The sequence below is a fragment of the Danio rerio genome, chromosome 8 (assembly GCF_052040795.2).
Source record: "Danio rerio strain M-AB ecotype USA chromosome 8, GRCz13ab, whole genome shotgun sequence".
Lineage (NCBI taxonomy): Eukaryota > Metazoa > Chordata > Actinopteri > Cypriniformes > Danionidae > Danio > Danio rerio.
This window is the reverse complement of record NC_141028.1, coordinates 28,281,109-28,296,792: the sequence shown is the minus strand read 5'-3', so window position 1 is coordinate 28,296,792 and position 15,684 is coordinate 28,281,109. Positions and strand designations below refer to the sequence as shown.

At 33.7% G+C, this 15,684-nt stretch overlaps 1 protein-coding gene across 3 annotated transcripts in view; it reads right to left on the bottom strand.

The window, feature by feature from the left end:
* slc26a6.2 (solute carrier family 26 member 6, tandem duplicate 2) overlaps positions 1-15,538 on the bottom strand; it is a 406,025-nt gene extending 390,487 nt beyond the window's left edge. Inside the window, exons 1-13 of one of the 3 annotated variants that reach the window (XR_015496731.1) lie at positions 14,224-14,648; positions 13,616-13,755; positions 13,418-13,528; positions 11,520-11,695; positions 11,271-11,435; positions 9,815-9,967; positions 9,531-9,613; positions 8,822-8,969; positions 8,135-8,248; positions 5,425-5,502; positions 5,207-5,302; positions 4,915-5,021; positions 1,985-2,054 (exon numbers count right to left, since the gene is read on the bottom strand). Coding sequence is in view for 1 of the 3 variants with exons in the window: in NM_001423271.1 (NP_001410200.1) it covers positions 1,985-2,054; positions 4,915-5,021; positions 5,207-5,302; positions 5,425-5,502; positions 8,135-8,248; positions 8,822-8,969; positions 9,531-9,613; positions 9,815-9,967; positions 11,271-11,435; positions 11,520-11,695; positions 13,418-13,528; positions 13,616-13,755; positions 14,224-14,366 (1,584 nt within the window). In the remaining 2 variants the exon portion in view is untranslated. Of the gene's footprint in view, positions 1-1,984; positions 2,055-2,443; positions 5,022-5,206; positions 5,303-5,424; positions 5,503-8,134; positions 8,249-8,821; positions 8,970-9,530; positions 9,614-9,814; positions 9,968-11,270; positions 11,436-11,519; positions 11,696-13,417; positions 13,529-13,615; positions 13,756-14,223 lie in introns of all 3 variants that reach the window. The other 2 variants (NM_001423271.1, XR_015496732.1) reach the window with 2 other exon arrangements.
* Between the last annotated feature and the right edge of the window lie 146 nt (positions 15,539-15,684).

Below are 15,684 nucleotides of genomic sequence, written 5' to 3'. Positions count from 1 at the left end.
CAGAATTATTAGCCCCCTGAATTAACCCCCTTTTTATTTTTTCCCCAAATTCTGTTTAGCGGAGAGAATACTTATTAAACACATTTCTAATAGTAATAGATTTAATAACTGATTTCTAATAACTGATTTATTTTATCTTTGCCATGATGACAGTAAATAATAATACACTTCTAATGTGACATTTAAAGGCTTAACTAGGTTCATTAGGTTAACGATGGTTTGTTCTGTAGATTATCGAAAAAAAAAAGCTTTAAGGGGCTAATAACTTATAATAATTTTGACCATAAATGGTGTTTAAAAATTTTTTAAATCGCTTTTATTCTATCCAAAACAAAAACAAATAAGACTTTCACCAGAAGAAAAAATATTATCAGACATACTGTGAAAATTTCCCTGCTCTGTTAAACATCATTAATGTAAGTATTAAAAAAAAAGTATATATATATATATATATATATATATATATATATATATATATATATATATATATAATATTTTTTATATTATTAAGATAAATATTTATATCTAAAAAGTTTATAGAAATTTCTATGTAAACATTTTATATTTTAATTTTATTGTGTTTTGTAGTTTATATATGTTTTATTTATATATACACAATATTTATACACAGTGAGCGAAAAAACATATATCATATAATATAAACTCAAGCCTGAAATTATTCAATTATCTGTAAGAATAATTTCAGGCTTGAGTGTATATAAGAGCTGTTAAATGATTATTCGTGATTAATCGCATCTAAAATTAAAAAGCTTGTATATACAGTTGAAGTCAGAATTATTAGCTCTCCTTTCATTTTAAATTTTGTTTTTTAATATTTCCTAAATGATGTTTAACAGAGCAAGGGCCTTTTCACAGTATGTCTGATAATATTTCTTCTTTGGAGAAAGTCTTATTTGTTTTATTTTGGCTAAAATAAAAGCAGTTTTTAATTTAAACAACATTTTAAGGTCAAAATTATTAGCCCCTTTAAGGTGATTTTTTATTTGATAGTCTACAGAACAAACCATCATTATACAATAACTTGCCTAATTACCCTAACCTGCCTAGTTAACTTAATAAACCTAGTTAATTAACCTAGTTAAGCTCAATTCTAGTTTAAATGTCACTTGAAAAATGTCTTGAAAAATATCTAGTAAAATATTATTTACTGTCATCATGGCAAAGATAAAACAAATCAATATGGCTAATAATAAATTTTAATTATAAAAACATTTTAATAATAAAATGGCTAATAATTCTGACTTCAACTGTATACACACACACACACACACACACACACACACACACACACACACACACACACACACACACACACACACACACACACACACACACACACACATTTTTTTCAACCAAAATATAAAAACATTCACATAAACAAGTTTTATGCCCCTGATTAGCTGCAGCTTAACTACTTAACATATTTTAGATGCTTGTTCCAACCAGGAACTTACAGCACCTGTTGAAACTACACGAGCCACCCCCAGAAATTTCAAGCAAATAGTAAAACAAAACAGGTAAAGCAGATACATGTCATGACCTTGCAAATATGTGACAGTAATGGAAAAGTTAATCAAGACTAGTATGGCAGGTTTTTCATGAAGAATGCAGAAATGATGACATTTCATGAAAACATTTAAGGATGAACTTTTCCTCAATTCCAGCTCAGCCACTTAACATGCCTGCAACACCCTTGTTGTTTAAATAAAATGAGGAAAGCATTATACAAAATTTTAGGTTGGACACACCCGAACAAAATCATTTTTCCAGCCAATTTGTACCAAAATCTCTGATGAAGGTTTGTAGCACTTTGTTGAGTTGGTCCAATTAAGAACTAAGGCAATTCTGAAGGCAAAAGTGGTGTAACTTATAGTACTAGTAAAGTGTACCTAATAAAGTTTCAAGTTAGTTCATACTATAATAGTAATGGTATGGGTGTTGATGTTGTCATGGCTGTGGTCACCTGATTGTAGTCCTCTACTGGTTTGTAGATGTCAGTGCCAGGAATCTGCCCAAGAATGGAGTATTTCGGTCTGTTGCAATGAGAGAGAGTGTGAGAGGTAAATACAGGTAAGAAGGAAGATGTCAAAACTAGGAGAGACAGATGGAGATTTTTCATCCATCTAATATTGATGCTTTCAAGAACAGGACTTTAACTTCAGACACTAAGCCCATGGTACATATGGCCAAGCTCAGGGAACTCAAAGGAAATGTAATATGACATTCAAAAAAAGGTTCTCTCTGTATTTTCTGTTGACTTCAGTGAAACAGGAGACCGCCTGCAGAACCAGTTTTACATTCTCACTTCAACGTGTTAAAGATTTTTACTTTTGTAAAGAGTTTTTTTTTAACTTTTTTGTAAAGTTTATTTTCAATTAAAGGTGCAGTAGGTGATTGTCTACAGAAGCATTTTTTGTTGTGCTGGTTTCAAGTCTCTTCACAGTCTAATAGTAATGATTACAATAAATGATCTAAATGTATTTATATGTATTTTTATATTTTGGGTAAGGCATAAAACTAAAAAATGTTTATCCAATTAAATAGAGTAGGACCAACATCTCTTATAATTCCGATAAGTAGCTTAATCTGTCTGTCAGCAAAAGCAGATTTGAACAACTGCGCAGCTGTTTGTACGCAGCTCCGCCGACCGCCGCACGTTCACAAGAGAGAGCGAGCACGCGTGCGCGATCAGTAAAAACATGCTGAATCACAACTTTTTAAAAACTTGAATTAATATTGGAGTTACCTTTGCACGCTGGAGAAAGAATGACACCATGGCTGAAGGATTTCTCTGAGACAGGTAGTGTTCTGTTTTAAAACTGTTTTAGCTTCACGCAGAGCTGATGTAACGTTAGATGTTGTTGTTACAAATGGGTTATATCTTCAAAGAAGTGTTGTTCAGCCACTAAAATCTTTCAATGAAAGACTGATGAAGACTATTTTCAGTTTCATAAGGTCCTTTTACAGCATTAATAATGTAGATTTCAATTAGTTTAACAACAAAACACAAGTAAATACCTATATTCCGCCTAGTCTCTCCCTATACTGTTTACCATGCAACTCTAAACATTTGCTCTGAAATAGCATGTCAGTTTGGCTTGCACGCCGCCGGACAAGCACTAATCGCTTTTAACAGATGAGAGAGGGTTCTTTTGCTGTGCTCGTGTTTTAGGAGGCGTGGCTCTAGACGGCAGGGGAGGGACTGTGATTCAGAGATTTATGCTAAGCTGTTAGCATTGTGGAAGATCACCTTCTGCATCTTTAATTATTAGCTATAAGGAATCCAATTATGGTTTTATTTCCCTTAAATATGTGCACATTGTGGGACTAAAAGGCACAATCTAAATATTCGATCACTTTCCAGCTTGACCAGTAGCAAGAATTTGGGGCTGCTGTCAGGTTAAAGGCAGGCTAAGCCAGGGGGTGTTTAGCCAGTGGCTGAGGCGGTACATGGAGATAAATTCGGTGCATGGAAAAAATTTGAAGACTTGCTAAACTGCACAGAGATAAATAATGAGAATGTTGAAGCGTTTGGGGTTTGATCGAGACACCAAACTTGCAGAGTTTGCTGCCTTACAGTTTAATTAAACTCAAATATTTGCCTGTTGCTACAGTTAATAACACTGGAAAATACATCAGTATGATAATATATATGATGTACTGATGTTACACTTAAAAGTAGTTAAAGGCTAGGAGTCAAAGAAAAAACGTAGTTTTGCTGTCTGATGTGAATGTATTTCCTACTTTTGTATTTAAGATCACGATGGACAGACAGACAAAGCTCAAGTAAAGGTTGCCCGGACAAGCCGAAACTATAATGGCTGAGAGAGCTCAAGCACACTGCAAGTAAAAAATAAATACATGGAAATAGATGAACACTATCAAACTGAGAAAGCATCTTCATCAATTTGACAAAATGCAAACTTCCACAATACATGCACAATACAGTACATACATTAGAGCAATAGCACAGACCACAACGACAATGTGTTGGGAGACCACAAAAACCAACGAACCTGGCTGCAGTGTTGCTGGATCATGCTAATTTGTAAAGTTGAGTGTTGTTAGTATATTTTTATTCCAGAGAGTAACTCTTGTTAAAAGGGCACTAAAATAATGTTTAATTTAATATTATTTGTGCCATTCGTCAGATTATTAGGGTTTAAAATGTACAAACAACAAGGAATCATATGATCTGCACTTTAAAATAAACAAATAACTCACAACATTCAAATAACTCAGAAAATTCTTGCACTCTAAACTGGAAGCAGCCTGGTTCCTCATTTTTTGGAGTGCCCTGATACATTTCTGTTGTGGTCTGCATTTTTGCAGTGTGTTTTTGTATTTGCATGTGTTCATTTCTTCAAATTGAAGATGTTTTCTATTTGTTAGTGTTAGTTTTATTATTTGCATGTGTTTTCTTGCAGCGTTTGCCCACAGTAGGTAACACTTATATGACAAAATTATCCTTGCATCTGAAGAAGAAGCACAGAAGTGATAAAGGTTAATTTTTAATTATTTATATTTTATTTTTTACTATTACAGTACCTCAAATGAGTTGTTTCCTAATAAGGAATTTGGAAATTTGTACAATTTATTTTACTTAATACTGTTTTCTAATATTTATATTTCTATATTAAAAACAGTGTGTATTTTTTTAAATTTACACCACTATCTGCTGGCTCTTTCCATTGTATCCCAATAAAAATGTATAAATATTAAGAACACTCCTCAGAAAGGGTGTGCTTGCAGAGGATGTTTGTAAATGTGCCTACATTTCAGGTTATTTGCACAGTATTTACAATAAGAATGTCATGCAAGTGACACAATTGAGTGTGTATTTGTGAAATCTTCCAACTCTCTGTCATTCTTTCTCTGCTTTTTGTCACTCACAGCTGAGTTCTGAAGACCACGGTGAGGATGGAGAAGGCGATAGACGCAGCCAGTCCCATGTCAGGATTAAACAAAATGGTCAGGATCATAGTCATCACCCACACCACCTAAACACACAAACAACATCAAGAATAATAGGCGAAGCATCAATTCTTTCCCCTTCATTCTTTCTGTCAATCCATTCCCTCCCTTCTGCTCTCTGTCCTATTTTGTTTATGTATAGATCTATTTTTAATGTGTTGCATAAGATCTGCTCCCTCCTTCTACATCTTCATCTCCTTATCTCTCTCACCATATCCACTTTGTTGGTCCTCCAGAGAGAGCAGATGTCTCCAAACTGCTTCATCATGCCTTGCAGGTTTACATAGATTATAGCCGCCAGCACTGCCTAAACAGACCAGCGCACACATGTCTGTAAATATCTATGTAAACAGACGCATTAATATATTCATGAATTGAGCACAGATATGATGACAGGCACACACAAGAGCAGATTCAGCAGCAGCTAACCTTTGGCAGCTCCTCAAAGAGTTCTCCAATCTTTAACAAGATCACCAGAATCACCAGAGCAGAAATCGCTCCTGCAACCTGAGAGATTGACAGAGAGAGGATTTCAGCTTTCACATCAAAATAAATCAGCCAGTCATCAAATCATCCATGTCTATTCACAACTGGGTGCACTGGAGGAAATATCCAGATTTCACAGAAAAGGACTTATTTTTAGCAACATTTCTTATTTAGGTTATTGTCATTACCAAATCAACTACAAGGATTTTACCATTAATACAAATTTACAGTAACTGTCATCAATAAAAAATACTTTTATACACATAATTACTAGATTATTTTGACAGTATTTTCATCTTAAATTACACACACACACACACATAAATCCATATAGTTTTACTTTTAGTGTTGCATTTACATTTTTGTTATACAGTTGAAGTCAGAATTATTAGCCCCCTTTTGATTTTATTTTATTTTTTTTAAATATTTCCCAAATGACGTTTAACAGAGCAAGGAAATTTTCACAGTAGGTCTGATAATATTTTTTCTTCTGGATAAAGTCTTATTTGTTTTATTTTGGCTAGATTAAAAGCAGTTACTAATTTTTTAAAAAACATTTTTGGGACAAAATGATTAGCCCCTTTAAGCTTATTTCTTTTTCAATAATCTACTGAACAAACCATCGTTATACAATAACTTGCCTAATTACCCTAACCTGCCTAGTTCACCTCATTAACCTAGTTAAGCCTTTAAATGTCACTTTAGGCTGTACAGAAGTGTCTTGAAAAATATCAAGTAAAATATTATTTACTGTCATCATGTTAGGATAAAATAAATGCTTTATTAGAAATAAGTTTTTAAAACTATTATGCTTAGAAATGTGCTGAAACAATCTTCCCTCCATTAAAGAGAAATTGATGAAAAAAATAAACAGGCGCTAATAATTCAGGGGGGCTAATAATTCTGCCTTCAACTGTATAACAAAATATAACTGCAGCACTTTGTTTTGGCATATACGATGTATACGTGTTCCAGTTTCTGCCAATACCCAGCAACATCGCATATCCAGCAGTATCCAGGCCACAGTCAACAACCTGATCAACTCTATCCAAAGGAGATGTGTTGTATTGCATGAGGGAAATGGTGGTCACACCAGATACTGACTTGTCTTAATCAAACCTTAACCAAATCAAAATGCATTTTAAATTTAGATTGGAAGGCCATTTCTTGATAGTTTTTTCCACAAGATTTAATTGCACATTGAAATATAATGTACACTACAAATATTTAATTGATTTCTGAAGGATCATGTGACTCTGAAGCCTGGAGTAATGAAGCTGAAAATTCATCTGTAAAATCACTGGAATAAATGATTCAATTAAATGATAAACTACTTTTGAACAGTTATTTTAAAGTGCAATAACATTTCACAATTTTACAATTTGTACAGTATTTTTGATTAAAGAAATGCAGCCTTTATGAGCAGGATAAGCTTATTTTAAAACATCCAAAATTTCTACTGACCCCAAACTTTTGACCAGTAGTGTATGTATAATGTATCTTTAATCAAATGTGCCTGACATTAAAAGGTATAGATTATTGTCATGTTTTAGACAACAAATAGATAACATATGTAAAAAATAATCTATAAAGTAAAATAATCTATAACAGTGTTATAGATAAAATAATAAACTAATATTACTCTAACAGTGTGTATCTCTTCACAATCAATAGTGCTGTCAATTTATTGAAGGCTTTGGTTCATAATAATTAAAAGAATACCAATAAAATAACAGTTTTTCTCTGCAGGACATTTAGTGCTGTCACTTTATTTTTAATACTTTTTAGCAATACCTGTAAAGCAACAAACAGAGTTTTCTGTAAATATCTTTAATTAAAAATGCTTCAAATTATGTTTTTAGTGATGTATTTGAATTACAATTATTACTGTTATTTTACTTTATTTCTTTGGCAACTACTGTGCTGCTGGCAGTTATTGAACCTTTTTTCATAATTATTATTAATTTAATTAATACAGTGTATTGAATATATTGTATATTTTACAGTGTATTGTCCTTTACGTTTTGTTGTGAGAATGTGTGAGATCATGTGATCCAGGTGAGTATAAAGAGTAATATGTTGTGATCAATACTGCCTGATGAAGAGCTGGTGCTCAAAACATTACATGCTTTGTGATAGTATTCCTTCATTTATTCATTTTCCTTCGGCTTAGCCTCTATTTCAGCGGTCGCCACAGCGGAATGAACCGCCAACTATTCCGGCATATGTTTTATGCAGCAGATGCCCTTCCAGCCACACCCCAGTACAGGCAAACACCCATTCACACACACACTTATACACTCTGTCCAATTTTAGTTTATTCAGTTCACTCATACGGCATGTCTTTGGACTGTGGGGGAAACCAGAGCACATGAAGATAACCCAAGCAAACACAAGGAGAACATACACACTCCAAACAGAAATGCCAACTGAATCAGCGGGGACTTGCACCAGCGACCTTCTTGCTGTAAGGCAACAGTGCTAACCACTGAGCCACCGTGCCACACGCTTTGTGATAGTATTTTTAAGTTAATGAACTCAGAGTTTGGGAGCTTTGGAGTAGCCGCCTTTTTGCATGTATATTTTTAACAGTGTATTGAAAGAATGGCGGAAAAGAAAATGATGTCAGCTTGCCTTTTGCTGATGTTCTCACCTGTGATTTCCCCCCCGTGCTGACCTGCACCATACTGCGAGACATAGAGCAGCTGATGGCAAAACAGCTGAACAGGCCTCCAATTGAGTTAGACAGACCCAGCGCTATGAGCTCCTGAATAGGAGAAGAACGTAAGATGCTCAAACAGGGAGTTTCTAATCATATGAAAATCTGTGTAATAAAGTGTAAAGATGATGAAACAAGACACAAAAACATTCTGTTTAACTGAGCTTAAAAGTAAGATCTAAAATCCCAGAAAATGTTTCTTAATAGTATTTGTAAATACATGACCCTTTTTTCCTGAATTTGAAGATACATCCTGTCTGCTATGGACTGATAGTTTGTTTATTTGTGTTTGCACTCAAAGACATCCTAAAAAGATAGATCATCCATGACATTGGTGACTTTTTTTCTCAAGTAACACATTAAAAACATTTTCAGCAGAAAAATCATTTAATAAATCACTAAGCAGGGGTGCTAAGTTATTTATTAAAGGTGAGTAAAAATAGATACTGACACTTTGAGAATCAAATCAACATATACAGGCAATCTAAATCTGTACCTATGTTACTTGACAATGTTTTAAGGTTTAATGAAGGAAAACACTATTTACAAGATTATTACCTTTTAACATTCAGCCTGAGCATGTTCACAACAAAAAGTGTTATGAAAAAGTATTATGTTTACCTGGTTACTGTCAACTTTGTAGGCATATTTGAGGGCAAAAATTCTTCCCAGTGAAATAGCAATGCCATAACCAACTACTGCCAGTGCAAAAGCATCCCCGACCATTGAACCCAGCTGTGAGACCTTTGGTGCCACTGGAGCCTGCAGACTACAATTAGAAGAAGAGATACAGATGATTATACGGAGATGATGTTGCAGAAGTTGATGAACTATCTTTTTTCCCCACCCATACTTTACATTATAATTTTGTAATATTTTTGGAGTAAAAAAATAAATATCAAACATATTTATGTGACACACACACAAAGATGTAATTTAGTGTAACAATTGTATACATATCAAAAATTTCATTAGGCATATTTAGAGCAATTATCATTTGATGATATAGTACAGGGCTTTATTTAAGGATCAGACTGTACCTCCAAATACTTTCCACTATCCTCAAACATTTAGGTTTAACCCATTCATCAGCAAGGTGTTTTTATCCACTTAAACTGTTATACAATAGCACATAATCACCCATTTTCTTTCAAAAACGTGCCTTTAAACTTCAAATCAGACACTTTAATATTATTTTTATTTATATAAAATCAGTACATTTAAATTACATACAGTAATTTGTACATGTCATTTCATGCAGACACCAAAACTTGACGAACCAAATGCAAATGTGTTATATTTAGGTTTCAAAACTGTGTATTAGACTCACCCTGATGGGATTTCGCCAACAACTTCGACTTTGTAAATGGTCTTCAAATCCATATACCATGATACCACAGTGGCTATAATAATCTATACACACAGCAAAATGAACGCTTTGAGTTGCTCTCTCAGCAACAGAACAAAGTGAGATCAAAAATGCAACCAAAACTGACACTTATAAATGCAAATTTGGGTAAAATATAGACAAACTCAACCACCAGGTAAAAATGTAATCAAAAGTTTAAGTGGATTGGTTTGACTGGGTTGGTTTAACTGAATGATGTTACTCACAGTAATTAGCTCAACTGGAATCGGAATAGGGATTTTTTTTGCTGCCAATGCGCTGAGTTCCTTTGCAATGATTAAGCCAACAATAGTAACAATGCTGACAACCAGTGTACCGATGTTGGTCTTTCCAAGCAATGCACAAATCTCGATGACTGTCTGAAGAGAGAAAGAAAATAAAGAAAAGCTTTATACTTCATCTATAGTTTACAAGTGCTTTTAATAACCCCTCTACTAGGAGGTAGTAAACACTATTTACACATTTAAATACAAAGGTATGTAAAGAAGTCAGTTAAAAGTGCCAAGGTTTGGGGATGTTTTCTGCTAAAATTTGGCTTGTTTTACAGCTACATTAAAGAGTGAATGCAAATTTGTATCAGAAGCTCTGTCTGCATTTTAATAAAAGCACAATGAACCCTGTTTCACAGCAAAATGGGCAAAGCAGTTATTTGAAGCTGAAAACACTAAAAATGAAATGGCAGCCCAAAGTCCTGATCTAAACCTGATTGAAAATCTGTGGAAAATCCTTGGCATTAAAGTTATGACAACAATACCCATTAGACACAGAACTGTGCAAGAAATTGAAGAAAAGCTGATCAACATCACAGCAGATCAGTGTGAGAGATTAGAGAAACCCTGTGAAAGACAATTGATGTCCTGTGAGAGATATATATTTCAATCCACCTATTTTATGCACATTTTGTAACATTGCATAACCTCCAAGCTTAATAGAACGTCCAAGATGCACATAATATTTTCAAAATATGACAAACCTTTAATCTAATAAGAACAAATGCATATAAACTATGATGGAAACACATTTACCAAAACAATTCCAGCATGCCTATTGGAAAAAGCCTATTGAAAAAATGGGCTCTTAGCCATAGTCCATCATCACAGTGGTTCGGTGTTATGTCCTAGAAATCGTCTTGGGGCTGCACTCCTAAAGAGTGGTCTTGCTCCTCCAAATGCCATTGTATGTTCATTGCATATTGTCTTTGACTTCTGAGGCACAAGTAATTAATTTTATTAAGAAAAAAAGGCCCATAGTTGCTTCTCATATCTATTTGTAAATATTTGATGCCACTTAATCAGGCAGTGACGTTTTTGGTTCTCTTTGACTCATTGGATGGAAATGGAGCTTTATTCGAAGTTTAATGCAATATTCAAGTTTTGTGCATAAATCTAATACGCATCTTTAGATGGAAACATAAATTAATATAGTGATGCCCTGTGAAAAACTAGTGATGTCTAGTCTTGTAGCCGCAGATGTGTTGAAGTCATTGAAAGCAATGGCCTGTATACTAATCTTTGACTTCTTTGACCTGCATTAATGTCAGTTGTTACCTTTCCTTGTGCTATTTCTTGCTGTTTTCCAATTTTGTTTAGTTTTCCCCGCTAAATAAAGGGTATTCTAGAACCATTATTCACATGGAATAAACTGCTGTATGTTCATACTCACATATATGAGAGACAAAGGTCCACTGTATCGATGTGGATTGATGCCAAAGGAATATTTGAGCTGGGACACGATGACATGTATAGCAGCCGCTGTCGTGTAAGACCTCACCAATGGCTCTGAGAGATACGTCACCACAAAACCAAAGCGCACCACACCGAGGAGCAACTACAAACACACAGATGCCACAGAAATACTTCAGTCACAAACACACCTTCAGAGCTGAGCACACTTCAAAGACAGACAGCCTACCTGGAAAATGCCAGATAAGAAAGTGACAGTGGCAGCGATTTTGACCCGCTCTGCATCACGGCTGCTAAAGTCTATATAGGTGCTGTTGGTTTCGTTGCCTGGGAACGTGAAGTCTGAGTCTGGAGCCAAACGCTCTGTCACACTGCCAATCATAACACTCATAACTGCATATGTACCTGGAGACAGATATGAGAATATGAGAAAATGCTGCTCAGTTTGTTTTACTACATTATGTTTGTGGGAATGAACTCCACAGTGAAATTTGAAGGAATAATTCACTCAAAAATTAAAGAAATATAGAATTGTTTGCAGTCATATCTCCTGCCAGAGAAAGTCATTTAGGTATGACATGAGAAATTTCAAATGGCACAGTTTTCTCTTTAATTGTTGAAATGGAGATAAGTTTTATCAGTGAGGCTTATATTTACACATGACCTTTTTCAACCAAAACGTTTTGGATGCATTTTAGCTGCTTAACTTCATTATGGCGACCTGATATTCTTTAAAAAACAATATTCTTTATATACTTTTAAACATATTTTAATTTTGTAAAAACATTGACAATATTACGAGAAGTTTTTCAAACTAGTTTCAAGAGAGCATGTAATATGATTGATCGTGGCTAGCCTCTCATCCGTAATCAGCAATATTCCAATCTGGGGTGCGTTTCCCAAAACCATCGTTAGGCAACTAAGGTTGTAAGTTCTTTTGTTACAAACATAGTTCATTAATTTAGTGTTTTCCAAATTGGTTGCTCCAACGAACATTCGCAAACTGCGTTGCAAACCTTTACACTTTTTACACCCTTACACCTCTAGAGCTGTAGTTTGAAGCATACAGTAGCATATCCTGGCTGTGTTCTATTCCTATTTATCCCTCTATTCGTTTTGAATGTTCCAACATTTAAACTTGGAATGATTAAAAAAATAAATAAATAAAGTCATATCTTTTGAGTGTAATTTGCTTTCAAATGTTTTAAACAGTTCATTTTTAGTGATCTTCATAGTGACAAATTTGTTGCCTTCGTAAGGCACTTTAAAAACATTTACGCCATTTTGAATGCAGCCGTGGCTCATGACGAAAGCTATAGGTGGCCTATTACTTAAAAGTGGAATTTATGTTACGTCTCTAAAACTTGTGAAAACAAAAATATAGCATACGTTAATAGTTTTAATTTATTGTAGCTTACTTATTAAGAAAATGTGTCTGTAGCCTACTGTATTTATCACATGGGCCTGCTGGTTAGAAAATTTCTGTAATGGTTTCAATGTGTCAAAGTTGCTAAAAAGTAGACTTTTCAAAAAAATTAAAAATAAATAAATAATAATAATAATTTATATATATACATATATATATATATATATATATATATATATATATATATATATATATATATATATATATATATATATATATATATATATATACGATATAATAATCTTATTATTATTACTTTTCTTAATTTTTTTAACTATTATAAACTTTATTGGCATTTTCTCTAAAGAAGTAGTTACTCTGCCCTGTTTAGAGCATCTTTATGTAGGTTTTACGTTATAACTAACGTGGTTCAAAAGATGGATCTGCAACAGAGAAACTATGGTTTTGAGGAAACACTCGTCACTACATCGTTCATTTCCCAAACAATGCATCGTACTATAATAGTTCAGCCATGAGTTACGTCATTGTTTGGGAAACGCACATCAGATTGAGAACATATCTTCGTTTGGAAGATAAGGTAGATGATGGGTTTGTTTGTCTGATCTTTGTTTTCCTATGTCTGTAAAAACTATAATAAAAAAAAATAAAAAAGGAAAAGAGAAAAGAGTCTGCAAAATATGCATTTTTTTATTTTAGCAGAACTCCTCCCCTTTCAATACAACTGAAAGAGAGCTACTTACCGACAGAGATGTGTTTAGAAGTTCCAAATATAAAGTATATAAGAATGGGGTAGAAGGACGAATACAGGCCAAAAACAGGAGGAACGGCAGCCAGCAAAGCATATGCCATACCTGCACACAAAACACATTACACATGACGATTGTTTGTGTTGTTGTTAATTAGGTCATTATCGGCCAAGTGTTGTGCACGTGTTGGACCTTGAGGCAGGTGCATGATTCCTACGCTGATTCCTGATATTAGATCTCCAATGGCATTTTCTCGAAATGGGTATTTAGGGAGCCAAGCCAGGAGAGGAATAAAGGATAGGAAACAGCTTTTAGCCTTTGGGCCTGTACACCTGACGAACAATGAAAACAAGATATAGACATTTTTAAATTATTGCTTCTATAAAGGCTGCTGAAAAATCATTTTCTAAATGACATTGAGTTGCACAATCATCAGACTTTTTTGCAAACTTCGGTAACAAATTAAACAATCAAGGTACCAAATTAAACACAAAGACATTTGAAAATAAAACGTTATTACTATCTTTCTACAAACAGTCAAGGAAAAAACTTTTTAAATATAACTTTAAGTATTTCTTCAAACTTTCACAGAAAACAGCATTAAACTATGAAAACGCTATGAAAACTTCATAATGTGCATAAGTGAATAATCTGATTCTCGATTTTACAAATGCTTTTTTATTCTCTTAAATACTTCACTCAAATTATTAAGCATTATTGTGCATAATCTGATTTACAATTTCAAAATACTTTCAGATTTTCTGTTCATCACACTCACAAAGTCAAAAAAAAATACACACCTGACAGCATCCTTGAGTTTTTCTTTCACTGAAATGTTGAAATCTGATTTCTCAGCTACTTGGTCGACGCTGAGCTCATCCAGCACTTCTCTCTGGATGTGATACGGTACTCTCTTTCTCAGCTCCTTCATGTCTTCTTCCATTTTTTAACCCTGTCTCAGTCCCAAATATGGATGTGAACTTACATAAAATGAGTCTTCTAAAAAGAAAAATCAGCTCCAAAATACAAATCCCAAAGGCATGTGCTCACAATTAAAATTTAATCCGGACTGTCCTTGGAAACAGATCTGAAGGATGTTCTCCAGTGATTCTCATGAGATCTGCTGGTGGTGCAGTGAAGCTCTGAGCTTTCATAGATTGATTAATGTCCTGGGCTCTTCTCTTTTATAACAGGCTGTGTATCCTGTCCTTTCCAATATCCATCTGATCCATTCACACTCACTGATAGAATTCTAATGTGTTCATATGGGGAGCAAAGTCCCAAAAAGACAGAGGGGGAGGGGGGTTTCAGTGTCGGACACCTTCACACTAGAGACTAGTGCCAGCTTATCTTAGTCTGATTAGATAGAAAACTTCATGTTCATTCTGCCGAACCATGTGGTTTTACATGAGTGAAGTGTTAACTGTGGATGTTTGACTCTCACGTGAGGTGTTTGTTTTGACTTGATTTGTTTTTACTTGAGAATGTACATGCTTTATTTTTTTAACACAGCGTAAAAAGCTGTTACTGTGTAACTGTGTGCAACAAACACTGTAAATAAAGATAATAAAAGAGACTAAACTTATCATATAATTAGTGTAAAGACAAAATTATTAGGATTTTGTTTCAGTTTTTGTCTAAACACGGAAACCTCTTTATTTTTTTGGCAATTTATTTACACAACAACTATTTGAAGGGGATTCTTTTGATAACATTTTTGCCTAAATGGCAAGCATTTTTAAAAATACGAAAGGAAATAAAATCTGTTTTATGTTTTTGAATTATCATGTAACAAACTCTTAGTTTGAGTGTTTAATGATCAGTTTGACCTAGCGTCCTAATATATGATCATATGTTGCTATAGCAACCTATAGTATTGTGTTCACCTGTGCCTCATTGCTTTATCTAACCCTGTGTGCGCATATGCAGGCCTGGCTTTGCTCAGTTTTTTATAAGTTTCCACTTGGATTTATGTTTAGAAATCTGGTGATTGTTTTATTTGGTCTAATAAAACACGTTTTCTTTGTGCTGTTTACCTTACAAAAAATATTTTTGTTCACATAGTTATCAGTATTCACTTAATCATTTGATAATGATGATGAACTCATATTAAATTATTAAATTATTTTTATTTTATAGATATATATATATATATATATATATATATATATATATATATATATATATATATATATATATATATGTATATATATACACATACATACATACATACATACATACATACATACATATATACATAC